Genomic DNA, 26,733 nt, shown 5'->3' with positions numbered 1-26,733 from the left:
CTGGGGGGTCGCCCTCCTGGGCGGAGAGGGCTCACAGGCTGCAGGGAAAGAGGGAATAATGGGGTGCAGCGGGAGGGGGTGCGGGTTTCCCCGACACCGAATTCATTATTGGGAGATTCCTCTTCGCAGTCCCTGACACCTCCCACGGGAAGGAACCACGGGCCAGAAATGTGTGAGCCCGGGCGCCCGGGTCCCCGTGCCGGTCCCCTCCCGCCCCGCCGCCTCCGAGCTCGCCCCTCCCCGCTCGGCGGGTCCCGCAGCCTCGCCCGGGCGCAGCGCGGCAGGGTCGGGGCTCGCCGTGCCCAGCCCCCGGCGGCCGCCGCGCTCAGCCCCGGCCCGTGAGGAGGGGGCGTCGGGGAAGGGGCCGCCGGAGGGGCGGAGCCACGGGCGCGCGGGCGCGGGCTGACGGAGGTCGGCGGCCGGCGCGGCGGACCCAGGCGTCCGGGAGGCGGTGCCAGGTGCCGCGCCCCCGCCCCGCGCCCGCCGCCGCCGGCCGCCCCCCGCCCGTGACGCGCTCCCCGCCCCCTCCGCGCCGAGCCCGAGCGGGGCGAAGGGGCGGCGGGCGGCGGAGGATGCGGGACGGCCGCCGCCGCTGAGCCGCGGATCCGCCGAGCGCAGCCGCGTCGCTGCGGCCCCGCCGCGCCATGGGGAAGGAGCAGGAGCTGGTGCAGGCGGTGAAGGCGGAGGACGTGGGCACCGCGCAGCGCCTGCTGCAGAGGCCGCGGCCCGGCAAGGCCAGTGAGTGCGGGGGGCGCGCCGCGGCCGCTCGTCTCCGGCGTCCGGCCCCCCACCCGTGCCGGCGCCGGGCGGGGAGGCGAGGTGGCCGGGTCCCCTGGGACGGGGCGGGGCCAGCGGCGCCGGGGACCCCGAGTCTGCGCCCCCCACCCCGCACCGAGCCCCCAGCGCTGGCGAAGGCGCACCACCCGAGCGCCCGCCAGCCGCGGGCATTCGCATCCCTGCCTCCCGGCCTACGGCTGACAGCTGAGGTCTCTGTTGGGGCGAGGCGGATGCGCCCCCCTCCACCTTGAAAAGCGGGATGGAGCCCTTGCGGTGAGGGCGCCAAGGAGGCTGATACCTACCCCCCCCCCCCCCGGTGTTTAGAAACACGTTTTGGGGGAAAGGGGGGGCAGGACCATGCTGGGGGTGTGGCTGCCCAGGCATGGCCGCAGGGGGCCATTTACGGCTGGGACAGTAGAGGCCCAAGGTCGCCCAGCTCAGGACGCCCTGGCTCCTTGCACGGCGGGGTGGGGGGAGGCGAAGACTGGGGGCCCGAGGGTCCCATGGGTATCTGCAGATGCTGGTTCTCCCTGTGTAACATACTGGAAAAGGGGTCGGAGAGGGAGTGGGCCCCACCGCCCATCCCTAGCGTGCGCACTGTAGGGGCCCAAACGGTAGCCTCTCTGGGCGGATGGGCGTGTGTGGCTGCGCACGTATGTGGCCATGTCAGTGTATCAGGCACCTGTGTGGGCCCCAGCGGGCCGGCACTCGAGGTCTGGGTGCCCCGGAGGGGGCAGGGGCGTGCTGTGATAAGGCAGGGAGACCCCCATACCCTCCCCTCATGGGCACTGGAAAGTGGGACTGCCTCCTGGGTGGGTGGAGGCAGTCCCAACGCCTCAGGGGATCCCCTGGGCTCCTGCGTGGTCAGGCGAGGGCAGCAGTGCCTTGCGGGCACAGGCACGAGCTAACCCTGCCCTACCCGGCCCTGCCCCCCCCCCCGTGGGGGGCAGGCAGTCAGGGCCCTGAAGATGGTAGGGAGCTGACAGGGTTGGGGGGTTGCAACCTGCGATCATGTGACCTTGGGTCCCAGTCTGGTCATCTGTAGGAACGGAGGAGGTACATGGCAGGCCCTGGGCACCCGGAGCCCTGGGCAGGGTGCCAGGGAAGCAGGGCTGGGGATGTGATGGTTCTGGCCACCAGGGGGAGGCACGGCTGCCAGGAGCCCCCATCACCTTTACCTGGTTCCCTGATTCCTCCTGTAAACTGGTGTGGCCTCTGGGGCCAGAGAGACACCTGCCCCAGCTCCACGCACCCCCTGCCGCCCGCACGCACTCTGACTCACAGGGGCGGACGAAACAAATCAGAGAGAAATCCCTCCAGGAATTAGCTCTGTTGTCATGGCAACGCTGGCCTGCTTTGGAGTAAGATGTGTTTTGATTCCGCAAAGTGCTGCTGGAGTTTGGACCATGGGGAGGCTGTCCAGCAGTGTCCTCTGAGCCACTCACCTCCACAGCCACCTCTTGCTGCGTGGGTCTCTTCCCTCACTTACAGTGTCAGTTCAGGCTCCAGCAGCCCCCCGTGCACCTCGCCCTGCAGGGACCCTCCTCTTGTGCATCTACAGCTGACTTTGGTGGAGATCCCTGGGAGAAGCCGCCAGGGCGGGGGGCCGACCTGACTCAGGCCGGCTGTGTGTGCCCTGTCGTGGTGTCCCCACCTTGAATGTTGCGGTCAGCCTGGTCCTAGTAGCTGGGGCTAGGAGGTGAAGTGGGGGTGCCACTCCTTGTGAGCAAGCCCTGCATTCCTCCAGGACCCCACAGAGCTGGGGGCACCTTGGGCTTACCACGCCCTCCGACCTATTTCCTGACAAGCCTCATGAGCAGGCAGGGCTTGCTACCCCCTAGTGGCACCCAGCTTGTAGGGGTAGTCCCCCTCCTGGTGGGGTCACCCCTCCCTCACTGGTGTCTGCCTCATTTTCTGGATACTGCTTCTTTGTCAGCCCCTGCAGGTGTGGCCAGATAAGCAGGCAGATCTGGCTGTGAGCAGGGCTCCAGCCAGAAAATGCCCCAAGCTGGTGGCCAGGAGGGAGAGGCGGGGCTGGCCCTGAGAAGTGGCTGTGGAGAACAGGCTGGATAGGCCTTGGAGCAGGACAGAGGCAGGGCGCCACCCAAAGGCTGACCCCACAGTGGACAGAGCATGTGGCTCGAGGATACCCTCTCCATCGCCACCTGGCCAAGCACCTAGCCTGGGGCTGGCGCCACTGCAGCCACCAAGAGCATGGTGGAGCCAGAAGCACACCTCTTCTGCAGGGTCCAGCTAGACAATGAGCAAATAGGACAGACACACTGGACACAGGCTAGGAAGGGAGTTGCCTTGAGAGAGAGGAAGACTGAGCAGGGCACAGCCAGGCGAGGACAGGGGTGAGGGAGGCGAGTGGTGGCTGTGGAGAATGGTGGGTGGGTCAGACCTGAGCCAGGGCGTGGCCATGGGGTGAGGTCCAGTGTGCTGTGCTGGCATCTTGAAGGGAGGGGACCTAATATTTGCTAACAGACAAGACAGAAGATGCAAGAAAGACCACCAATGGGAAGGGGGGCTAAGTGGCTCTGTGTTGGGGAGGCGACAGGGAGGCTGGCAGCTTTAGTCCTCAAAAATTGTCCAGGCTGGTGCAGGGTGGGGGCAGTGGGGATGACCAGTGGCTGGGCTTTCCTGAGCCTGCCCCCTGCTGGCAAGGCCGAACACCCAGAAACGGAGTATTTCTGGGATGTACAGTTGGGACCCGTGCTGTACCTACAAATACCTGTGTACAGTGGCCACACCATGGCAAGATACGGATTCGAATTTGAGTCTGCTTGACCTCATGAGTTTAAGGGGTTGTTACGACTGACACTGAGGCCACAGTAGCTGGGGCTCTGGGACACCCACCTCAGCGGCCCTGCCCCCAGCCCGTCCCAGGGCCCAGACAAAGGGGTTTCTGTCCTGCCAGACGCCCCCTCAAGGAGGAGCGGCTGACCCACAAATGGGTTATGTAACCACAGCCTGCACTGACGGGCTTGGCCCAAGTCCGTGTGGACTCGGGCCCACTGGGAAGCCATTGGCGGATGGAGAGGGCTGAGGCCCTGAATGGAAGGCCCTGGGGTCTGAGTGTGGCCCCGTGGACCAGTGGCTATTCCTGGGGCATCTCAGGGGCACTGACCCAACTGCCTCCCTCTCCCTCTGCCCCACATCTGTCTACACCGCCAGGGCAAAACTTGGCGACTACACCTCCGAGGGGTAGCTCTCTCCCCGGAAATACCCCTTTTCTGGGTGTTCAGTCTTGCCACCACCCCCGGCCCCATCTGGGTCCCTGAGAGACAGATTGGGCAGAGCTCTCCCACCCTGGGCAGGTTCCCAGCCATCCTCCCCGAGGGGTGGGGGTGTGGGCGCACGTGTGTGCCATGTAGGTGCCAGCACCCTGCTCCCGTCTGTCCCCGCATCTCCTGGCTCAGAGGATGCTGCAGGGCCCCGTGGCAGGTGATTGGTGCTGAGTGAATGAGCAAACAGAACCCTAGCCTTGGGCTCAGCCCGGAGGGAGAAGGAAGCACCTGTACTTGCTGAGGTGGTCAGGACGGGGAGTGGGAGAGGGCTGGCAGGGCTGCCGCTAACCCTGCTTCCCCCACATCCCAGAGCTGCTCGGCTCCACCAAGAAAATCAACGTCAACTTCCAGGATCCAGATGGGTGAGCCTTCTGTCATGTTGCCAACCAGAACTGGGGTGGGCAGGCCGGGGCCCTGGGTCCCCCGTGAGACGGGTCCTCCACATCTCCTGCCCTTAGTTTCTCTGCCTTGCACCACGCGGCTCTGAACGGCAACACAGAACTCATCACGTTGCTGCTGGAGGCGCAGGCTGCTGTGGACATCAAGGACAATAAAGGCAAGGCTGGCCTGGGGGCCCGGAGGCGGTGCTGAGGGTGGCAGCAGGTCCTTGCGTGGTCAGCGTAAGGATGGTAGGGCTGCAGGAGGGTAGCTCCCATGGACCCCGCCTGCCCCCAGGCATGCGGCCCTTGCACTACGCGGCCTGGCAGGGCCGGAAGGAGCCCATGAAGCTGGTGTTGAAGGCCGGCTCGGCGGTGAACATCCCATCCGACGAGGGCCACATTCCCTTGCACCTGGCGGCCCAGCATGGCCACTACGACGTGGTGAGGACCACACGGGGCCGTAGAGCGGGCGGGGCTGCGGGGCTCAGGGTGCCCTGGGACCTGACCAGATGCCACGGTCCCCCAATCCTGGCCAGTCGGAGATGCTGCTGCAGCATCAGTCCAACCCCTGCATGGTGGACAACTCTGGGAAGACGCCCCTTGACCTGGCTTGTGAGTTCGGCCGAGTTGGGGTAAGTCTTCCCTTAGGAACTTGGGAGGCACTGCCACCCTGCCTACCTCCTCACCCGGGGTAGCCCCAGGCCAGGCCTTCCCCTTTCACCTCGCCCACCCTGACCCCCTCCTTCAAGGTGGTCCAGCTGCTTCTGAGCAGCAACATGTGTGCGGCCCTGCTGGAGCCCCGGCCGGGGGATGCCACTGACCCCAATGGCACCAGCCCCCTGCACCTGGCAGCCAAGAACGGCCACATTGACATCATCAGGTATGACCAGTGGCAGGAGGGGGCCTGATCTTGGGGCCTGCCCCCAGCCTAGGGGGCGGACAGCAGCCGCCAGCCACAGGAGACCCGAGGAGCCCCTCGATCTCCCATCCTGTAAAGTGGGGGTACACTGGAACGGAGGGTCAGCACAGAGTGCAGGGCACGGGGGTGGTGGGAGGCGCTGGGTGAGGCTCCCTCCCCACCCCCCAGGCTCCTCCTCCAAGCCGGCATCGACATCAACCGCCAGACCAAGGCAGGCACGGCCCTGCACGAGGCCGCCCTCTGCGGGAAGACAGAAGTGGTTCGATTGCTGTTGGACGTGAGTCCAAGGGGCTGGGCAGTGGGCTGGGGGGACCCGGGGCCCTTCTGTGGGAAGATGGAAGTGGTGCGGCTGCTGCTGGACGTGAGTCTGGGGGCTGGGGAGAGTTGGGGCCAGGCCCTGACCCGACAGGCACGGTGCCTGCCCGCCCCTGCAGAGCGGAATCAACGCCCACGTGAGGAACACCTACAGCCAGACGGCCCTGGACATTGTACACCAGTTCACCACGTCCCAGGCCAGCAAGGAGATCAAGCAGCTGCTGAGGGGTGGGTAGGCCGGGCAGGCCAGGTGCTGGGGGCTATACGGGTGGGCTGTCAGGCCTGGCTGGGCAGCGTGCAGAACTGGGGGTCTACCTCTTGTGTCCCCAGAGGCTTCGGCAGCCTTGCAGGTGCGGGCCACTAAGGATTACTGCAACAATTATGACCTGACCAGCCTCAACGTGAAGGCAGGGGACATCATCACGGTAAGGACATGGGGGCGACCGCAGCGGGGCCAGACCGGCACATGTGCCTGGCCACAGCAACTTCCAGTCTGGGCGCCCCCGAGCCATACGCCCCATGCCCCGCCAGGTCCTGGAGCAGCATGCGGATGGCCGGTGGAAGGGCTGTATCCATGACAACCGGACAGGCCATGACCGTGTGGGCTACTTCCCATCCTCCCTGGGCGAGGCCATCGTCAAGCGAGCAGGCAAGTCCTAACCAGGTCCCGGGAGGAGGGTGGCAGGCTGAATACCAGGGTACAGTGACCAGGCAGGTGTCTGTGTGCCCATCCCCCATGTGGTCTCCACACCACACTCTGCCCACTGCCCTGTTCCCACTCAGAATGGCAGCTGGGGACATCAGGGTTCCTTGCCCTCAAGGAGCTAGCCATGGGAGTGGAGACACAGAGACCAGCTTGATGTGACTGAAGACTGTGGGCAGAGGCCAGTGTGGTCAGTGCAAAGGCCAGGAGAAGGGCACAGGCCAGGTCATGGAGCCTTGGGGTGGCACTGCGTGGGTGGCGAGGGGAGTCATATGCTGCGTCCTTGGGATATGGAGATGGCCAGGTGGTGAGAGCAGGCAGAGGGCCAGGCGGTGCAGTTTCCCAGTGCCTATGAGACCCCCGGTCCCTGTAAAGAAGGCCACACTGAGTGGCCACACCCTCAGGGACCCTAAGAACCCTGTCCACAGACCTGCGACCCCTGGTAGGAGGCTGATCTTAGGCCCCCGGGCCTAAGGGAAAGGGAAGTTTCTCTCTCTTGCTAAAGATTTGTTTATTTATTTCAAAATCAGAGTTAGAGAGAGACAGAGATCTTCCATCTGCTGATTCACTCCCCAAATGGCCACAATAACCAGGGCAGGGCCAGTTGGACACCAGGAGTCCAGAGCTTTTTTGCTTTTGGGGCCCAAGCACTTGGGCAAGCCTTCACTGCTCTCCCAGGCACATGCCCAGGGAGCTGGATCAAAAGTGGAGTAGTCAGGACATGCCAGTCCATATTGGATTGGCAGCATAACTTGGTACACCACTGTCGCTAGCCCTGGGAAGTCTCTACTTTCTGGAAATGGCCATGGCAGGAGGAGGAGGCTGTGGTGTAACCCTTGGTGGAACACCCTGACCTCATGGAGTCTGTGCTGGGCTTGCAGGGTCCCGGGCAGGTGGTGAACCAAGCCCACCCCAGGGAGGCGCCTCATCGGGTCCTGCTGCACCCCCAGAGGAGATCTGGGTGCTACGGAAGCCTCTCACAGGTAGGCTGGGGGCCTCAGAGGGCTGGGTCAGTGGCAGCCCTGCAAAGGATGAGCCTTTTGTGCCTGTAGGTGGGGACCGCAGCGGCAGTGTGAGCAGTGCGGCCGGGAGCCGGGGCAGCGGTGGCCACGCCCTGCACGCGGGCTCAGAGGGGGTCAAGGTGGGTAGGGTTGGGGACCCAGGCCAGGGTGGCTGAGTGTGGGGGCCCAGAGCACACCCTGACCCGGGTCCCTGGGTTCCAGCTCCTGGCCACGGTGCTTTCCCAGAAGCCAGTCTCTGAATCCAGTCCGGGAGACAGTCCCGCCAAGCTCGCCGAGGGCTCTGCAGGTGAGGGCAAAGGCACAGCCGCCCTGGCTGCAGGGGGCGCTGTTCTTGATTCCCCCAACCCCGCACCTAGTACTGCTCTCACCTACCTAGGTGCAGCCCGACCCCAGCCCCCAGTGGCTCACACAGGGCCAGTATACGCGGAGCAGCCGCCCAAGAAGCTAGAACCTGCATCAGAAGGCAAGGTACGGGCCCTGAGCCGGCCCCAGGGCAGGCTCTGGGAGAGGCCGGGGCCGCTGTCTGATGGGTGCCCAGGTGCCACCTGGGGGCCCTGATAGGCTGGACCCCATCCTCGTGTCTGTCAGTGTGTGTACGTGTGTTGTGCGTGCCCGTGCCCGTGTGTAACGATGTCATCTGTGTAAGCTAGGATGTGAGAGGCGGTGGTGGTGTGGAGCTGTGGATGGAGTGGCTGTGGCTGTGCCAGTGTGTGCGACGAAGTGATTGAGCTGGGCAGGCGTGTGTGTGTGTTGCAGGTGAAGGGGGATGGGTGTGAGGTGATCAGGGGCGTGTGTGCACCCGTGTGCCAGGAGGCAGGAGCTGCTGGCTGAGTCCTGCGTGGCGGAGGGGTACATGGCACACCTTCCTGGGAGCCTGGCCCAGGGCCCCTTCCCCCCAGCGCTCTGTCACGTGAGAGGCCACACAGCACTGGCATGGGTGGTTGTCCAAGGTGTCGGAGGGGAGGTCAGGAGGCCAGGACCCAAACCAAGCCGGACCCTCCTGGTGGAGCTCACAGAAGAGGAGGAAGACATATGAGGAAGAGGCACGTGGGACGGCGTCCGAGGAGCGCCTTGGCCGGGCTCGCCAGGGGCGCTACTGCAGACGGAGGACCAGCGGACAGCGGACCTGCGCCCTGGGCCTGCCGGCCAGCAGAGAAGGAGGCGCCTGGTGGCTGGGTGTGGGCTGGCTGGCGGCGGGTTGCAGCACGTGCCTTGCTGTCTTGCAGAGCGCAGAGGCAGTCAGCCAGTGGCTCGCCACATTCCAGCTGCAGCTCTACGCCCCCAATTTCACGGGAGCAGGTTATGACCTGCCCACCATCAGCCGCATGACCCCCGAGGTGAGCCACACCCCCTGGGTGGTTATCCCCTCACCTTGTCCTCGAGCCTCGCCCTGACAGCCGTCTCCGCTGCCCAGGACCTCACGGCCATCGGCGTCACCAAGCCAGGCCACCGCAAGAAGATCACGGCAGAGATCAGTGGGCTGAGCCTTCCCGACTGGCTCCCGGAGCACAAGCCCGTAAGGCCTCCCCACCTTCTGGCGGCCAGGACGGGCACACGAGGTGGACAGGTGCCTGCCTGGCTGGCTACGGCGGGGCTTCACAGGGAACACAGGGCTGATGCTGGCTGGCTGGGAGCTGTCTGTGCAAGCTCCCCTCCCACCTGTCTGCTTCCAAAGGGACCCCCATGCGCCCACATGGTGTGACCCTGTCTGCCAGGCCACAGAGGGCTTGCACCCCTAGACACTGTGGGTGCACACCCAGGCATATACCTGGGAGCTGTGCACTAGACACACTTAGGGTACACACACACCGGCCTACATCCGGGGGCCCTTACTGTTCCTTTTGCAACTTGTGAGCCACAGCTCAGGGTCACATGCTGAGTTCTGGGCTCCTGTCTGCTGGCAGGAGGGGTGCGGGGCTGTCCCCAGGACCCAGGGTGTGTGGACAGGTAGTCTGCACCCACCCACCCCACCCCCCGCCACCTTGCGACACTCAGTCAGCCGCTCAGTAGCCCTGCCGGGAGCACACGGAGCCCCGTGGCCTTGCCTCGTGTCCGTGGGGCATCTCAGGGTGCAGAGTGTTGGCACGACTGACATCCAGCTGGGAGTGCAGATGCTAGAATGGTGTTCGGGGAGTGATTGTGAGGTTCTGAGTGAAGACAACGGGTGCTGCCTGAGTGCACAGTGTGGCTGTGCAGGCGGGAAAGCGTGAGCGTGACGCAGGACGGGCATCAGGCCCAGGTTTGGCTGGGAACGCAGTGTGTGCGTCTACCCATATCGTACGTGGTGGTGCTGTGTGTCTGTCCATGGGCGTGTGTGGAAGGAGTGTCTCCCTGGGCTGTGCCCCTGGCCATGTGGCCTAGCTGAGGAAGATCCTTCGGCACCTGCCCTGCCCGGGGTCCTGAGGCCAGGGCCCCCACGTGTGTGTCTGCTCCTGCGTGCTCTCCAGCCCCCGGCAGCCGTGCCGAGGAGTTATCCTCTAGGGCTCCTGCCAAGGTTGTGTCCACTCCGTCTCCACCACTGACCCCTGGCCTGTCTGTCTGTCCCATCTGTCTGTGACCCTTCTGACAGCCCCGGCCAGGTGGGCAGGGCATGGGGCTTCAGGCTGCAGGCTGCCCCTCTATGTCCCCACTCCATAGGCTAACCTGGCCGTGTGGCTGTCCATGATTGGCCTGGCCCAGTACCACAAGGTCCTGGTGGACAACGGCTACGAAAACATTGACTTCATCACCGACATTACCTGGGAGGACCTGCAGGAGATTGGGATCACGAAGCTGGGTGAGTCATGCCCCTCCTGTGCCCCACTGAGCCTACCTCAGCATCCTCCTGACCTGCGCCGGTGACCCTGCCCCCAGGACACCAGAAGAAACTGATGCTGGCAGTGAGGAGGCTCGCAGAGCTGCAGAAGGCTGAGTACGCCAAATACGAGGGGGGCCCCTTGCGCCGGAAGGCGCCTCAGTCGCTTGACGTGATGGCCATGGAGTCGCCGCCACCAGCTGAGCCTGCACCGGCCGATGTCCAGTCTCCCAAGATGACCACCTTCCAGGACAGTGAGCTCAGCGGCGAGCTGCAGGCAGCCATGACTGGCCCAGCCGAGGCAGGGGCCGCTGCTCCTGCCAAGCCTTCCAGCCACCTGCCACTCACCCCCAGGGCCAGCGTGCGCCCGGAGCCTGGCCTGGGGGGACGGGCCCGGCACATGAGCAGCTCTCAGGAGCTGCTGGGTGATGTGCCCCCGGGCCCCCGCAGTCCAATGTCGCGCAGCCAGGAGTACCTGCTGGATGAGGGCCCAGGCCCCAGCCCCCCGCCCAAGGAAGCCCGGTCAGGCCGCCATGGCCAGAGTGTCAAGAGGGCCAGTGTGCCCCCAGTGCCTGGGAAGCCACGGCAGGTCCTCCCAGCAGGCACCAGCCCCTTCACGCCCCCACAGACACCCAGCAAAGCCCGGCCAGGCTCCCCCCAGGCTCTCGGGGGACCCCATAGTCCATCCCCAGCCACGGCCAAGGTGAAACCCACCCCACAGCTGCTGCCACCCACAGAGCGCCCCATGTCACCCCGCTCGCTGCCTCAGTCCCCCACACACCGTGGCTTTGCCTATGTGCTGCCCCAACCTGTGGAAGGCGAGGCGGGGGCGATGGCTCCTGGGCCCGTGCCCCCACCCGTGCCAGCCACAGTGCCCACACTATGCCTGCCCCCTGAGGCTGACGCAGAGCCAGGGCGCCCCAAGAAGCGTGCCCACAGCCTGAACCGCTATGCGACATCCGACGGCGAGCCAGAGCGGGACGAGCTTCTCGTGCCGGCTGCGGCGGGGCCGTATGCCACGGTGCAGCGGCGTGTGGGCCGCAGCCACTCGGTGAGGGCGCCCACCGGCGCCGACAAGAACGTCAATCGCAGCCAGTCATTTGCCGTGCGGCCTCGCAAGAAAGGTCCCCCCCCACCTCCCCCCAAGCGTTCCAGCTCGGCCCTGGCTAGCGCCAACCTGGCTGACGAGCCAGAGCCAACCCTGGAGGTTGAGCCCAAGGACGGCCGGCTGGGGGTCCGGGCACAACGACGGCGGGCCAGCGATCTGGCCAGCAGCGTGGACACTGGCAGCGCAGGCAGTGTGAAGAGCATTGCGGCCATGCTCGAGCTCTCCTCCATCGGAGGGGGCGGCCGGGCTGCCCGCCGACCACCCGAGGGCCACCACACCCCTCGCCCAGCCAGTCCTGAGCCAGGCCAGGTGGCTACAGTGCTGGCCTTGGTGAAGCACAAAGATGCCATCGGGCCTGACGGTGAGGTGGTAAACCGGCGCCGCACACTCAGCGGGCCGGTCACGGGACTGCTGGCTGCCCGCCGCGGGCCTGCGGAGCCTATAGCTCAAGGCCACCCTGTGGAGGATGGAGCTGCTCGGCAGCGGCCCCAAGGGCCGACCAAGGCTGAGCCGAGTGCCGAGGGTCCGCCCCTGGCCAGGGTGGAGGCCAGCGCCACGCTCAAGAGGCGCATCCGAGCTAAACAGAGCCAGCAGGAGAATGTCAAGTTCATCCTGACCGAGTCTGACACAGTCAAGCGCCGGCCCAAGGCTAAGGAGCGGGAGACTGCGCCTGAGCCGCCCCCGCCCCCGCTGTCGGTGTACCAGAACGGAGTGGGCACCGCGCGGCGCAGGCCGGCCTCGGAGCAAGCAGGGGCCCCAGAGCTGCCCCCGCCACCCCCACCTGCTGAACCGCCACCCACAGACTTGGCGCAGCTTCCCCCTCTGCCCCCTCCGGACGGTGATGCTCGGAAGCTGGCCAAGCCGCCTGTCTCGCCCAAGCCCGTCCTGGCGCAGCCCGTACCCAAGATTCAGGGCTCACCCACACCCGCCTCTAAGAAGGTGCCGCTGCCAGGCCCTGGCAGCCCAGGTAAGTGCCAGAGCCAGCGTCTCGCCCCTCTTCTTTCGAGTTTGAGAAAGGTCAGGTGGCGTGGGAACGTCCCCCGCCCCTGCCCTGTCAGCCACGCGCAACGCCGTACCCGGCCTGGGCCGGGAGCAAGGTGGACGCGGGCCCTCCCCTTTTGGCACCTGTTCGCAGGCCCCAGAGGGAGGGGAGGCCTCGAGGCAGGGTGCTCCCAGGCGCCCAGGCCCCGAGGCCTGAAGACACCCCCCACCCCCCAGTCCTGGGCCCTTGGGCAGGCACCTGGAGGGGCCGGGGACAGGGGGTGGGTTCGGAGGCTGAGGTTGAAGGCTCGCGCGCCTCCTCGCGGCAGCCGGGAAGCCGGGCCGGAGCGGTGGGTTTGCTCCGCCCGGGTGCCAGCGGTGTCCTTCCCGCAGAGGTGAAGCGCGCCCACGGCACGCCGCCGCCGGTGTCGCCCAAGCCGCCGCCGCCACCCACGGCGCCCAAGCCGGCCAAAGCTGCGGCGGGACTGCCGTCAAGCAGCGGAAGCCCGTCGCCCGCGCCCTCGCCGGCGCGCCAGCCGCCCGGCGCCCTCGCCAAGCCGCCCGGCACGCCGCCCTCGCTGGGCGCAGGGCCCCCGTCCCCCGGCGCGCCCGCGCTGCACGTGCCCGCCAAGCCCCCGCGCGCCGCCGCCGCAGCCGTGGTCGTGGCGGGGACGCCTGACGGGGTCGCGCCCGCGGACAGCGCTCGGCAGAAGCTGGAGGAGACGAGCGCGTGCCTGGCCGCGGCGCTGCAGGCGGTGGAGGAGAAGATCCGGCAGGAGGACGGGCAGGGTCCGCGGTAAGTGAGGCCGTCCACAGGGGCGCCGGGCGGGGCGGGGGCAGCGGGGGCGCCCGGCGGGGCGAGGGCAGCGGGGGCGCAGGCAGCAGGGGCGCCCGGCGGGGCGAGGGCAGCAGGGGCACACGGCGGGGCGAGGGCAGCAGGGGCACACGGCGGGGCGAGGGCAGCGGGGGCGCCCGGCGGGGCGAGGGCAGCGGGGACGCCCGGCGGGGCGAGGGCAGCAGGGGCGCCCGGCGGGGCGAGGGCAGCAGGGGCACACGGCGGGGCGAGGGCAGCAGGGGCACACGGCGGGGTGAGGGCAGCGGGGACGCCCGGCGGGGCGAGGGCAGCAGGGGCGCGGGCAGCAGGGGCACACGGCGGGGCGAGGGCAGCGGGGGCGCCCGGCTGGCACCGCCGTCCTGACCCCGGTCCGCCTCCAGCCCCGCGGCGGCCGAGGGCAAGAGCACGGGCAGCATTCTGGACGACATCGGCAGCATGTTCGACGACCTGGCCGACCAGCTGGACGCCATGCTGGAGTGACGCGGCCGCGCACGGCCACGTCGGGCCCGCCCCGCACTGACCTTTACCTCAGGGTGGGCTCCTCCGGGCGGCGGGGCGGCCCTGCGGGCGGCGGGCGCTGCTCGCCGGCGCGCACAAGCACAAGGCGCCCGGGCCCTGGCTGCGCGCCAGCCGGGAGGCTCCAAGGGCTCTGGAGACGCTGCTGTCCCCGCGGGTGCCCGCCCCGTCTGCTGCTCCCTGTGCAATAACTGGGCACCCGCCCACCTGCGCAGGCCCCGACCCGGCCCCGTCCTGGCGCTTGCGGGCACCGGGAGGCCCAGTCGGCGGCAAGCACAGGCTTTTGCCCAGCACAGAGCTGCCCGTTGGGGAACCTCTGCCCGCCTCCGGCACCGCACAGGGGACAGAGGACCGAGGTCGGGACGCAGCGCCCCAGCTCCCCCGCCCCACTGCACCCCAGAATATAAGCTATCAAGAGTATTAATTTATTGGAAATGAGCTGAAGCGAATTTCCCCAGAGAAACAAAAAAGGTATAACTTTAACAAATATATATTTAAAGAAAGAAATATTATTGATTCTATAGAAAACCATTTTACCAGCTGGAAGGACACTGGAGTCCTGGCCCAGTCCAGGTATCTGTCCCTCTGCCCGGGAGTGGCCAGGTCCCCGTGACCACTTGCACATGCAGGGGCTGGCGTCCCCCAGGGGGCATCCTCCCCTCCCCTCTGCATCCCCAGAACTCCAAGGGTGTGCCTTGCTCACTAATGGGCTTGTCCTGTTGGCCACGGGGAGTGTGAGGGAGGGGCTGGTCCCGGGTGCAGCACCTGTGACTCGGTGGTGCCAGCATGGTGGCCAGGGGACAGTCAGAGGAGTGGACACTTGTGTCAGGGTGTGCCTGGCCTTCCCATCCCCGTGGACGCTTCTGCCGCGGCCCGAGGCTGTGTGTGTCGTTCTTGCCCTACTCCCCTCCTCCCCACGACTAGACGGGTCTCCTGTTGCGTTTGCTGGTTCACAAGTATTGGGCACAACTTTGACATTTCGTAAAAACAAACAAAAAAAACCCCGAAAAAATACCCCAAATTTTTAAAAATGTCGAATTCGCAGTTGTGGTGTGGGGCTGACGGAGGGACCAGGCAGACGCCGGGGTGGGGGTGGGGGCAGGGCCCTTGTATCCATCCTGCCTGCGGGTGTCCACTGGCCTCTCCTGGGCGGGGAGGGTGGCCCAGGCCGGGCCTCCCGCAGTGGGCAGGGAGGGCTGGGCCGGCAATAAACAGAAAATGGAGCTGCCTGGCTCAGTCTGTGAAGGCGTGGCTTGTCTGGGGGTGCACGTGTTGGGCAGAGGGAGCACTAGAGGCCGGGAATTGGGGTGGCAGGGAGGCTGAGAGGTGCCGGCGACGCCCTCACCCACACACAGCCACCGTGGGTGCAGCGTTTATTCCATCAGGAGTAATCAAATCTATGTACAGCCTAAAAACAGTAGAAAAGGGTAATAAAAAGGCCCGCGGGCCGGCACAGGGCAGAGCAGGGCTGCGGGCGGCGTACCTGGCGCCCAGGGAGAGGGGCCTGGCTACTGTCTGGGCAACAGGAAGGACCAGGCCGAGGGAGTGAGGCTGAGTGTGGGGCAGGGAAGGCACTGCCGACCACCTGAGCCCGTCCACCCATCCCCCAGGGCAGGCAGAAGACCCCGAGACCTTGTCACGTGGCTAGCCTGGCCTGGCTTCGGCTAGCAAGTCCAAACCTGCGAAGAAGGGGGCTGTTTGAGGGGGGGCCCGTGCAGCCCCTCCCTAGGGTGGCCATGCCACAGGCACCGACCTTCACAGTGCTGTCCACGGCCCCTGAGAAGAGCCGGCCCCGGGACACGGCCAGCGCCGTCACGCTGCCCTGGTGGCGCAGCAGGGTCTGTGTGCAGATCATGTTGTCCATGCTCCAGACCTGGGGACACACAAGGTATGAGGACCAGCCCCAGCCCGGCCGGCGCCCAGCCCCAGCCCGGGCCTCCTGCAGCCTGGCCGGCGCCCAGCACCCAGCCCGGGCCTCCTGCAGCACCCAGCCCGGGCCTCCTGCAGCCCCAGCCAGCACTCACCCTCAGGGATCGGTCGTAGGATGCACTGAAGACTTTGGTCTGGTCTGGCGTTGAGATGACCGCCAGGGCATACACTGTACCCACGTGGCCCGTCAGGGTCCGCACCTGCTCCTTGGACTCAATGTCCCACACCTGGTGGACACAGGGGGTCAGACCCATGGGACGCAGTGGTGGCAGACGCCCCTGCCCGGGGCTGGCACTTACATGGATGAGGTTCTCGTAGGTGCCACACACGATGTGATGATTCGTCACCGCGATTGAGTAGACACTTCCGCCAGACGTCTGTAGGACGTGGATGCAGTCGAGGGTCCGAATGTCCCAGATCTGAGGGCAGACACAGCTGCTTAGGGTCGGGGGGCAGGCAGAGGGCACCCCCAGAGCAGGGTCCTTAGGGTGTTTCGGGGGGCCAGAGGGCGCCCCCAGAGCAGGGTCCTTAGGGTGTGTCGGGGGGCCAGGCAGAGGGCGCCCCCAGAGCAGGGTCCTTGCACTGGGGCAGTGGCGCACCTTGATTGTCTGGTAGGAGCCGCTGTACAGGTAGCTCTGAGCAGCCACCAGAGCCCGTACCCAGTGGTTGAGGCCCGTGAGCTCCTTCTTCAGCTTCAGCTCAGTGCCCACGATATCCCAGACCTGTGGGGGTGCCAGTGAGCCTGGGCCGTGTGCACACCGCGCCCCAGGCACCCCCAGCCCCCAAACCGTGCCTGTACCTTGATGGCCTTCAGGGAGCCACTAAAGAGCATGTTGTGGGAGGACACCAGAGTGCACACGGGGTTGTCGTGGGCCCGAATGGTGTTCACCTTCTGCAGGTTCTGGATGTCCCACACCTGGGGCAGCAGAAGCCATGACTAACCCCACAGCCCAGAGCCCCAGCGCAGCCCCGAGCCCCGGCACAACCCTGAGCCCCGCAGCCCCAAACCCCGGCATAGCTCCGAGCCCCGGCACAGCCCCGGCACAGTCCCCAGCCCTGCAGCCCCAAGCCCCGGCGCAGCCCTGGGCTGCTGCTGCCCACCCACTACAGACCCCACTCACAATGATGGTGCAGTCTGCTGAGCCACTGTAGAGTTTGCACCTGTGGGCAGGATTGGGGAAGCACTGCTTGCAAAGCCACTGCCCCAACTGGCACCATGGCTAGCAATATGACCATCTCTCTCAGCCAGTCTCAGGGTGGGAGCCTTGGGAGTCATGCCTGCCCAGAAAGCGTCTGACGGCTGAGCTGGGAGGTGATGACCAGCTCACAAGCACTGAGCCAACTCCGAGCTGCCGGATGGCAGACCGGCAGGTGGGCGGGCAGCTGTTCCCTAGGAGCTGGCCTCTGCTTCTCTGGACCCCGCCTCCCAGCGCTACATACATGGAGGGTCTAGGGCCCAGGCCACCCTGCAGTGGGTGGAGGTGGCTGGACTAGGGGCTCAGGCCACGATAACCTTGATTCTGAGCTCCTGGGTCCTTCCCGGCCCACCCTCCCTCAGGACCCAGGGCCGGTGTCCCATGCCTGGACCTACCCCTGGATGCAGAGTGCCAGCACAATGCCATCGTGGCCCTCCAGTGTCTTCTGGCACTTGTAGGTAGTACATGTGTCCCACACCTGTAGGAGCCAGCAGGATAGGAGTGAGGAGGTGCCAGTCACCCTGGGGGCGTAGGGGCGGCTGGCAGAGGCACTTCTGGCCACACCCCACCTTGATGGTCTTGTCAGAGGAGCCGCTGAAGAGCAGGTCTCCCATGGAGTAGACACAGAGACACCAGACTGGGCCCTGGTGGCCCACGAAGGTCCCTTTGCACTTGAAAATTTGCTGAGGGTCGTAAGCTACGGGACACAGGAGATGCGGGTGAGGTGTGAGAGACCCAGGAAGGCAGGAGACTGCAGTCCGGGGATGAGGAGGGAGACCCGGGCAGGCGCCGTGGGGTGGGCTGAGGGTGTGGGCAGATGCAGCAGTCATGGTAGGTACTTACACCCCAGGATGCCCATGTTCAGCCGCGCATTGATGTGGGACAGCTCGTCCTGTAAGGCCAAGGACAGAGCAGGTAGGTGGGGCTGCCAACGCGCCTCCTGCTCTGGGCCTGGGGCCTCATAGGGTGGGCAGGGGCCAACAGCCCTCCCCAGATAGAGACCCATAACCCTGACTAGTGGGGACACGGGAGGGGCCTGCCCACACCCTCCCGTCTGCGGCCCAGCCCACACACGTTCAGCATGGATGCGTCCCTTCGGAACTCCATGAGGTCCTCACTGAGCTTGCTCTGGTTCTCGTCCAGCACGTCTGTCGGGGAGAGCAGAGTGTCACAGCAGGCCAGGCGCAGCAGTGTGCCTGGGCCCCAGCCGGCTCTCACCGAACTTGAGTTCCAGGCTCTTCTCCAGCTGGTCGACCCTTTCGGAGAGCTTGCCCAGCATGGAGCGCAGGAAGCCGATCTCCTGCTCCTTCTGCGCCAGCGCCACGTGCATCTCATGGAAGCGGTCGTCTGTCTGCTGCAGGAACTCCTTCAGACCCTCGAAGCGGCAAGTCTCCAGATGTGTCTCATATGTGTCCTGGTTCCCGACGAATGTGCACCTGGGGGACACGACAGCTGTCCCCCGACCACCTGACCCTTGACCTGGCCAGCAGGCCCTGCTGCTCGGCTGCCCACACCCCCAGCTGCCTGGCAGGCACCCAATGCTGCCCAGCCCCCCACCCTGACTGAAAGCCCTCAGCTGCTTGACTCCTGGTCTGGCCAGCATCCCCCGCCGCCCAGCCCCGACGGCCGACACCCCCTGCCCCTGGCCTGGTTGCTGCGCCATGGAGACTTGCCACAAGGTTCAATGGGACTGCAGCCACTGACTAGGCCATGTCCATCCCAGGATGGGGCCCTTCCTGTCCTCCCCAATCAGCCCCCACCCCCACCCACTCACCCGTACTTGGAGTGAGGACACTTGATGTGCTCGCACTCTTTGAGGTGCGCCTCCAGGTTCATGGTGAGGAGCGGGGGACAGCCGGGGTTGTTGGGGCACCGCACGGGTCTGTAGTCACAACTGCTCTCGTGCTCCCTGTGGGAGGCCCAACGTGGGGCTGAACTTGGGAAGGCCGCAGGGGTGGAGAATGGGGGCCCAGAGGGGCCCAGTACCCTGGGGAAGGGCCTGGGGGACTTACTTCCGGGCGCTGAGCTTGATGGTGAAGGGGCACCCGCGGGGGTCCACTTCGAACACGGGGGGCTTCCCGGCGCCCGCCACCCGGCAGCCGTGCCTGCAGTGGATGAAGAGCTCCCCGATCTGCTCGGCTACCGCAATGTTGTTCACCACCACCGTCAGCTTGGCGTGGTCCACGGGGCACTTCTCTGTGGGGGGAGGCCAGGCTGACCCTGTGGCCCGCCCAGCTCCCCGTCCTCCCGTGCCTCTGTCCAGCCTGGCGGGGCAGAGGAGGAAGCCTCCCGGGGTGCCCGACTCAAGGTCTGGCTGCTCCCCTGAGGCACCAACATAGATGAGCAGGGGATGGGGAAGGCTTAGAGAGGCAGCTGTCCCCAGGGCCCAGCAGGGGCATGGGGCAGGAGGACAGGCGCAATTGCTGGGACCACTCGGATCTGGATGCTGCAGGCCCCGGCAGTGCCCCGGGGCTCAAGGGTGCTGGGCCTGCGCCACGAGGCAGCACATACCCGACTTCAAAGCGCATCTTCTACAGAACGTGTGCTGTGGGGACACAGGGCGACCTTGAGGCGGCAGCAGAGCCCACGGCCCCCGTCCCACACTGCTGCAGGGCCAGCCTCCCACCGCCAGGGCCAATCCACCTGGGTGCTTGCCTCACCCCACACGTGGTGATCACAGGGTCCTTGAAGACGCTGCAGCAGAGCTGGCAGCACAGCTTCACCGAGGGCTGCTCAGCGAACACCAGCGGCTCCTGGGAATGGGAAGCAGCAGGTCCAGCTGTGCACCACGTCCCCAGGCACCGTCCCCTGCCCGTCTTCCTGGGAGGAAGGCTACAGAGGGCTCACTGAGCCCACATCAGTTTGTCCCGAGGTAGGTCAGAGATGGGGAATGACCTTGCCGTAGCACCCTAGCAGAGTGACAGCCCCCCAAGACCCTTCCAGCCTGGCTGGGCTACACCTACCAGCTCCTCCTCCTCCTCGGCCAGGGAGAACGTCGAGCGCAGGGACATGCTGGACTCGGAGTGCAGGGAGCGGACGGAGATGGCCGAGTCAGAGCGGCGGGGCGTGCTGATGGGGGGCTATGCGGAGAGAGAGGCGGCTAGCCAAAGGGCTTCACATGGGCTCCTGGACCTGGGCAGGGCACCGAGTCCTATAGTGGCCACAGCAGCTGGGTCCCCGGCCGGCCAGTCGGCCGGCCCTTAACACTGGGCTGCCCGCTCGCTCTTGTCTGCCAACTTTCCTTTGTGTAAATGGAGAGACTTCCTGCTATTCAATTCTACCAGGACACACTTGGGCTGCTTCCTGCTTCCCGTGAGGGAATGTGGGCTGCAGAGGGGGCACCTCCACCAGCCAATCCTGAGCCTGGTGAGGCCCCCGGGCTGCTGGCTGGGCTCAGCTGCCTGCGGCCTCCATGGTCACTGGCCCCCACATTTGGGGGCCCCCGGGGAAGGTGGGGACAGCCTCCATCCACCCACGGCTGGGCCTCTTGAGAGGGAGAGCAGGGCCACAAGAGTTGGATAGGCAAACAGAGGGTGCCAGGTTGTGGGGGCACCTTTGGGAGAAAGGCACCTTGTACCTCCCTCCTTCCTTGAACCTGTGACCTCCAAAAGAAGTATCCAGAGGGCTCAGCGTGGTAGCCTAGCAGCCAAAGTTCTTGCCTTGCAACCACCAGGATCCCATATGGATGCCGGTTCTAATTCCAGCAGCCCTGCTTCCCATCCAGCTTCCTGGGAAAGCAGTCAAGGACGGCCCAAAGCCTTGGGACCCTGCACCTGTATGGGAGACCTGGAAGAAGCTCCAGACCCCTGGCTTTGGATGGGCTCAGCTCTGATTGTTGTGGCTACTTGTGGAGTGAATCAGTGGACAGAGATCTTCCTGTCTCTTCTCTCTGTGTATCTGACTTTCCAGTAAAAATAAGTCAAAATCTTAAAAAAAAAAAAAGTGTCCAGAAACTAGTGGCCCACGGTCCCGCCCTTGGTGCCTGTGTGTCACTCTGATGTCGACCAGGAGGTCGGGGCAGACCCCACCCCTGTGGGAAGGCAGAAGCGTGTATGGGACCGGCCTCCCCCACTGCCCAGGGGCTGTGTGCCTGCAAGGAGCTGAGCCAAAGTTGGAGGAAGTGAGTCCAGCATCCCCACGGGAGTGACACAAGCCGGCCAGAGCTCGCCTCTCCACCTGGCTCCCCCTGGGGCTTCTGCAACTAGGGCTGAGGTTGCCAGGCCTGGGCTGCCCACAAGCCAGCCACCAGTGGGAAGGGGACCACTCATCACCAAAACCATCATTATCAGTAGCCATCAGACTCTGTAATTCCATGGCACTGGAGGCCACGCAGGTGAAGGGGGCCTTGTCCGGTGAGGGCACAGGAGGGCTGGGGTGTCCTCAGGACCTGGCAATGTCTGCTCATGTGGCCTTCCCTCTATGGCATGGCCATCTCGCCTCCTCAGGACCTCTGCCCAACAACCTGCTTGTTTTCCACTCAGGAGACACTCCCACAACTTGATACATCTTCAAAGTCTCGTTGTCATCCAGAACGAACCTTCTGGAACTCCCACATCCTTCAGTTGGCCTGCAGGTGCTGTGGCCAACACCCAGGAACCCTTACTCTGTCCAGCCACAAGGGCCTTTGTGGTTGTGTGGACTGGCCACATGTGCTCAAGCCTTGAGGTGTCCATGGTTCCCTCTCCTGGCCCCGCCTCCCCAGCCTGGTGAGCTCCACTGGACTCCCATGGGGACCTACCATGCTATCCTCATCATCCCGCGGCGAGTAGGCCAGGGTGCTGGAGGAGGAGGGCGACCTGCGGTGCTGTTTGTACGTGCCAGTTCCGTCAGCTGTGAGGGAAAAGGCCAGGGCTGCAGTGGACGGCTGTGGGGAATACCAAGCATCGGCCAGGACCCTCCCCAGGGCTACGTTGCTCCCCAAGGTGAAGCCAGTGCCAGCAGTGTAGCTGCCCTGCCAGGCAGATCCAGGATGCCCTGGGTCCTCAGTCTTGTCCCTCTGCAGGGAACACTTCCCCTGCCCCCCGCCGGCTGTGATTGGCCCTTAGTGTCCCCACCATCAACAGAAGGGTCACGTGAGGCCACCATGGGGGGACCTGGCTCTGACTCATCTCTGCTGAGGGACATTGGGGTGCCAGGGCCTCATCATTCAGTCTAGGCACTTCCGGCAGCCCGGTGACTTCTGAAGGAAGGCGTGAAGTGAAGGAATAGTTCCTTGGGTGGCTGAACTAGAGGTGATATTTTACTTTTTCTTTTTTCTTTCAGAAGAAAAGAGGACATTTTGAGAGTCACTGTGGGGGATGGTGGGGTCTCTAGTGGCAAAGAGCCTCTGTGAGGGGCTCCATAGCACCTGCAACCCTGCAGCCAGGTCTATGCAGAGACCATGGAAAGCAATTAAAAAGCTAGTCAGCACCTGGCATACTCCTCCAAGGGCAAAGTGAGCAGATGCTGCTGCAGGGCCAGAGGCAGAGTGTCCTGCCCTCATGCCTGGGGAGCAGCCGGGCCCTTGCGGCCTGCCTGGGCAAGGGCTCTGAAGCCAGTGGCACTCACACACTCTCAGGCCGGCAGCAGCCTGCAGCCAGGGGTCTCTGTGACCACTGTGGCCAGGGCACATGGTGCTGCTGAGGTAGTCCGGGTAGGGGCCAGGGAGGAGGGCGGCAGCAGAGGCTGAAGCCCAGACTGGACAGCCCAGCTGCCTATCCCATAGAAGTGCCCCCGGGCTCTGGCAGGCCTAGACACCACCATCTCCGCCTGGCTGCCCAACTAGCCTGGACTCCCAGGCTCACCTTTTGTGACGGTGGTGACAGCTGAAAAAGCAGGCCCAAAGGTGGTTTCCATTCTGGTCTGGAGAGAGAATGGAGGCAGCTTGGCCCTGTCCTGGGCAAGAAGGTGAGCAGCGCAAGGACGCACCTTGGGCCCACTGGTGTGGTGGAGGTGAGCCCACTCCCTCCAGGAGGCAACCTTCGCCCTAGTGGGGTCTCCTTACCCCAGCAGCAGCGTCAGGGGTGGGCAGGTTGGCAGGCCCCCCGGAGAAGCGGCTGTAGCGGGCGTTCTTGCCCGAGCTCATGCTCTAGGGAGGCATCTAGGGTCTGCGGACGGCGGCCCCTGTGAGAAGCACGAGGCATGAGGCCAGCTGCCCACCCTGGGCCTTGGGCATGCCAGCCAGGTCTGGGGGGGCTCCCTGCCAGCGTACTGGGCAAGCCACAGATGTGGGCTGCAGCTCCATGGAAGCAGCCAACAGCTGCCACGGCCCCCGCATTCCCAGAGGAGCAGGATGGCAGGCCTGGGGCATATCCCTCGGTGGCCCTGGGAGTGCCAGTCAGGCCTGGGGTGCCTGCAGGACAAAGGGAGTATGAAGGAGACCTGGCCGACAGCCACACATGGCACTGGCCCAGGGTTGGAGCTTCACAGCTGTGACAGCGTCTACTTCTTGAACCCAGCTGTGTGACCCACGGGATGCCACCTAGCAATCTGCGCCTCGCTCAGGCACGTGACCACGTCTAGGTCCCCTGGGCCGGAGAAGGGACGTGAGAGCAAGCTGCCACAGAAAGGTCCAGGGTAAAGGCAGATGTCATTTATGTTCTGGGCTGTGCCAGAAGGTGACAGTCACTGTGAAGAAGGGTCCTGGTGCCGTGTCCCCCAGGTTCTCTGGACACGGTCTCTCTGCCGCTGTCCTTGGGCTTGAGAGGCCTGGTCATCAGTGTGATACCACTCTGGGAAGGGGTGGGGACAGCAGCTGCGAGACACTGACCTGGCTCTCTCCCTCTGAACTTCTAGGGCCTCAAGGGCAGCTCACAGTTCCAAGCAGTGACCGCCGAGTGGGCAGCCAGGACCCCAGTTGACCTGCAGCTGTGTAGGGAGCTTCTGCCCAGGGCTGAGGTGGGCAAAGCAGAAAGGCAGATGGTCCAGAAGTGAGGGGCACAGCAGCCCTGGGGGGCGCGGCGGGGACCAGCTGAGCTCCACTGAGAGTGAGGAGGGAGGGGCCGGCTCAGTTTGGGAAACCGTTTCCCGGTTCACACCGGTTCAGGGCTCAGCCCCAGCCAGGGATGGGTGGGTGGGACGCTGGGCTGGAGGGTGAGGGGGTGGGGGCCAAGCCTTCCCCAACAGCTCAGAATTGAGCAAGATGGTCCAGGCCTCCTCAGGGCCCAGGCCCCAGGGGCTGGATTTCGCAACAACAGCCTTATTGGGGCGTTGGGGCTCCAGGCAGTTGGCCCAGGAACTGGCAAGGACAGCTGAGAGTGCAGCAGCTCTGCTGGCTTTCTGGGGTTCTCCCAGCCCCCCAGAGAAGGGTGCCTGCCCTCCCACCTGCGCTGCATGGTCTGGCTGAGGGAAATGGGCTTTCACGCTCAGTGCCTTTGCCCCAAACCCAAGCAGCCACGGGATGGCGAGGCGGGTGGGAAAGGGCCCCTGTCAGCTCCTGTCTGGGCCACCTGCTGGACGGAGCAAGGCAGCTGCAATCAGCAGCCAGCCAATAGCACCCAGTGTCCTCACCATCCCCCCACCAAGGCTGGGGAGAAGCTGGGGGGCTTTTTTCACCGTGTCCCCTTCCAAGAGGTCCCCAGAGCCCCTGGGAGATGGTCTACCACCCTTCTCTGGCGACTCCCTCAGGTGGGAGCCTGGACACAGGCCACACCCCTCGCTCTTGGACACACTAAGTGGTTCAGGTCAAGTGTGACCAAGGCCTCTGCCCACGTGGACCTCACGGGTCAGTGGGGCAGTGGGCAGCCCATGGAAAGGGTTCTGGAAGTGGCTGGTATAGTCTGTAAGCACCCCAGGAGGGGCCTTGGCTCTGCAGTTCGAACTCATGGGAGGTCAGCTGGCTGGGCTGCAGTTCGTAGTATCCTTGCCAAGAGCCAGCCCGAGGGGATCTGCCCGCTGCCCAGCCCTGGATCCGCCCCTGGACCCAGCCCAGGCCTGCCTGCCAAACCCTATAGAAACAGGCCGGGTTGCCACAGCAAAGCTGCATGCGCTTCCCCCCTCTGCGGGTCCCTGATGTCCCCTACCACGGGTTTTTCCATCCCCAAACAGGCAGGGAGTGGCGTGGGAGCCCCTGCTGGCTGCCCTGGCCTAGGGCCTGCTTGGCCTCCCCCTCCCTGCAGCCCCCGCCCCCAGCCTCCCCTGCTTTCCTCCGGGGCGCCCAGGGCTCCCTCTGCTGGAAGAAAGGAGGCTGTTTCTCCTGGAGCCAGCTGGAACCCCAAGGCCTGGCCCAGGACCCCTGGAGGCTAGCCTTTCCCGACTGTGAGGCTTTCCCCTAGGCTAGGGAGAGGTGGGAAGCCTCCTTGGTCAGAACACTAGGTATGGCACCTGTCCTCAGCTGGGAAGCCCGCTGCCGGACTCTGGGGACAGCCGGGCAGTGCCCTGAGGTCCCCTAGGATGGTCTCCTCAAAGTTTCCTCCTGCCTGTGCCCCTGAAGAGCTGGGCAGCACGCAAATGTCGCAGGCTACAGTTGAGCCTGCAGAAGGAGGATGGAGACCTGCCCCAGCCCCGTGCCAACCTGGGCCCAGGACGCCCAGTGCCCCTCACTGTCTCTCCCAGGACCTCTCGGTGGCGGCAGCTTCCTCCTGGGTGTCCTGCCCAGGGTGCTCTGGCGACTGGCCTCCCTTCAGCACACTGGGGGTTTCTCATGGTGAGGCGTTCATGATACAGGGGCTGCCCACCCCTCAGAGGAGGGGTCCGGGGAAGGCCCAGAGTTAAAGAATGAAGGAGGCAGCCACGGCTGGGGCCAGGGTGGGCCAGGGAGGCAGCAAGTGCAGGCGTGACTCCTCCCGAGGACCCCAGGCTGCCCGTGAGCCCTGTGGAAGCCCTGTGGAGCCGCCTCTGCTCTGGGGCTGTCCTGCCCGCACCCCGCTGCCGGCGATCGTGGCCATCGGGCTGGCTCCGTCGTCCCGTCGGTGGCCGCCTGCGGCCCCCACCCTCCCACTCTCACTTCTCAGAACCTTATCTCGTCCTTTCCTAATGCTGTCACAACTCTCCCAGATTGTGTGTAGTGTCCACACCAGCGGTTGGGAGGGGGCGGCCGAGACAGCTGTCAGTCAACCTGGAGACACTTGGTGTGTGTGTGGTGGGGGGCGCCAGGGCTGCTGCCCACCAGGACACAGGACACAGGCTGGTCCGGCCCGATGAGCGCGCTCATGGAGCCCCGCACCTCAGGGCCAGCTCAGAGTCGGGGGCCCGTCCTCCGCGGCCCCTGCCCCCGGCGCCCACCACAGCGCCCCGCACGCGGGCGGCGCTCGCTGGACGCAGGAAGACGGCAAGAGTGCAGACCGAGAGAACGACGGCACACGTCGAGTGACGGACAAACTGACAGGCAAGTGGACGGTGGCACCCCGCGGCCTTGCTCAGCCCCGCCCCCTCCCGGGCCGGACAGTCGCCCTTGCGCCGGGTGAGTCCGATGCCGCCTCGCCGCGCGGCCCCGAGGCCCGAGCGCCGGACCGGACGCGCCGCGCGACACTCACCCACCCGCAGCTGCCGGAGAACAGCGGTGCAGCCCTCTCGCTCCATCGTGCCCCCTCGGCCGCCGGCCGGGAAAGGGACAGGACGCGCGAGCCGGAAGCGCTCAGCCCCGGTGGCCGTCGGGACTTGTAGTTCTCTGACTCTCGAAGCGCAGGAGGCGGCCTGACGTGCGGCGATCCCCAGCTACGACTTCCGGCGGGGCGGGATTGGCAGGTTCGGAATCACTCTATGTTGCAGATGGAAGTCTAACTGGCTGATGCATCCATCGCTCACAGTGAGGGCGGAGCTTGAGGGGGGGTTGGCCCTAGACACCGCTTGCTTCAACGCCACGCCAGGATCGCTGAGAATCAGAGCGCAGCGTATCAGCGATGAGAGGGGCGGGCGTTTCCGCCCAGATTACCCAATCACAGAGGCGAGAGCGGTTTGTATAAAAGCTTGCACCCAGCGCGCGGCCGCTCTTTCGGGGTCGAGCAGCGAGGCTGGGCCCGCTCCGTGCGTGTCCAGTCCAGTCCGGCGTG

The 26,733-nt window shown here is 65.5% G+C and overlaps 2 protein-coding genes across 5 annotated transcripts; one reads left to right on the top strand and one right to left on the bottom strand.

Annotated features, from left to right (window-relative positions):
• Positions 1–644: 644 nt before the first annotated feature.
• Positions 645–13,604, top strand: LOC121167863 (caskin-1). Of its 2 annotated transcripts, XM_040997559.1 has the most exons (20): positions 645–738; positions 4,378–4,429; positions 4,526–4,623; positions 4,743–4,888; positions 4,984–5,079; positions 5,197–5,327; positions 5,535–5,643; positions 5,801–5,909; positions 6,012–6,106; positions 6,213–6,330; positions 7,266–7,367; positions 7,437–7,525; positions 7,608–7,692; positions 7,783–7,874; positions 8,633–8,743; positions 8,821–8,922; positions 10,044–10,182; positions 10,260–12,275; positions 12,683–13,085; positions 13,505–13,604. In XM_040997559.1, exons 1-20 carry the CDS (start codon positions 645–647, stop codon positions 13,602–13,604), a joined length of 4,287 nt encoding a protein of 1,428 aa, XP_040853493.1. The 2 variants fall into 2 exon arrangements, with proteins under 2 accessions (XP_040853493.1, XP_040853494.1); XM_040997560.1 differs by lacking the exons at positions 8,633–8,743; positions 8,821–8,922.
• Positions 13,605–14,114: 510 nt separating this feature from the next.
• On the bottom strand, positions 14,115–26,306 carry LOC121167861 (E3 ubiquitin-protein ligase TRAF7). Of its 3 annotated transcripts, none has more exons than XM_040997557.1 (21): positions 26,222–26,306; positions 22,749–22,867; positions 22,549–22,606; positions 21,504–21,595; positions 19,729–19,845; positions 19,426–19,518; positions 19,277–19,310; positions 18,778–18,961; positions 18,540–18,674; positions 17,984–18,201; positions 17,840–17,913; positions 17,609–17,657; positions 17,335–17,462; positions 17,161–17,243; positions 16,691–16,730; positions 16,369–16,485; positions 16,169–16,291; positions 15,869–15,988; positions 15,665–15,796; positions 15,394–15,513; positions 14,115–15,319 (listed from the first exon to the last, which is right to left on the bottom strand). In XM_040997557.1, the coding sequence occupies exons 2-21, from the start codon at positions 22,827–22,829 to the stop codon at positions 15,305–15,307; spliced, it is 2,013 nt and encodes a 670-aa protein (XP_040853491.1). In that variant the 5' UTR covers positions 22,830–22,867; positions 26,222–26,306; the 3' UTR covers positions 14,115–15,304. The 3 variants fall into 3 exon arrangements, with proteins under 3 accessions (XP_040853491.1, XP_040853490.1, XP_040853492.1); XM_040997556.1 differs by having other exon boundaries at positions 26,218–26,301; XM_040997558.1 differs by having other exon boundaries at positions 18,546–18,674; positions 26,218–26,301.
• Positions 26,307–26,733: the final 427 nt, after the last annotated feature.

The sequence above is a fragment of the Ochotona curzoniae genome, unplaced genomic scaffold (genome assembly GCF_017591425.1).
Source record: "Ochotona curzoniae isolate NIBS_2020 unplaced genomic scaffold, NIBS_Ocur_1.0 patch433, whole genome shotgun sequence".
NCBI lineage: Eukaryota > Metazoa > Chordata > Mammalia > Lagomorpha > Ochotonidae > Ochotona > Ochotona curzoniae.
The sequence above is the reverse complement of the archived record's forward strand: the minus strand, read 5'-3'. Positions and strand labels throughout refer to the sequence as shown.

Coding starts and splice junctions, on each gene's coding strand:
- LOC121167863 (XM_040997559.1), top strand. CDS start 645: ATGGGGAAGGAGCAGGAGCTGGTGCAGGCGGTGAAGGCGGAGGACGTG. Junction 6,331..7,265: donor GGCCATCGTCAAGCGAGCAG/GCAAGTCCTAAC, acceptor CTGGGCTTGCAG/GGTCCCGGGCAGGTGGTGAA. Junction 10,183..10,259: donor GATTGGGATCACGAAGCTGG/GTGAGTCATGCC, acceptor CCCTGCCCCCAG/GACACCAGAAGAAACTGATG.
- LOC121167861 (XM_040997557.1), bottom strand. CDS start 22,829: ATGAGCTCGGGCAAGAACGCCCGCTACAGCCGCTTCTCCGGGGGGCCT. Junction 18,675..18,777: donor ATCAAGCTCAGCGCCCGGAA/GTAAGTCCCCCA, acceptor GGCCTCCCACAG/GGAGCACGAGAGCAGTTGTG. Junction 15,514..15,664: donor CCTACGACCGATCCCTGAGG/GTGAGTGCTGGC, acceptor GTGTGTCCCCAG/GTCTGGAGCATGGACAACAT.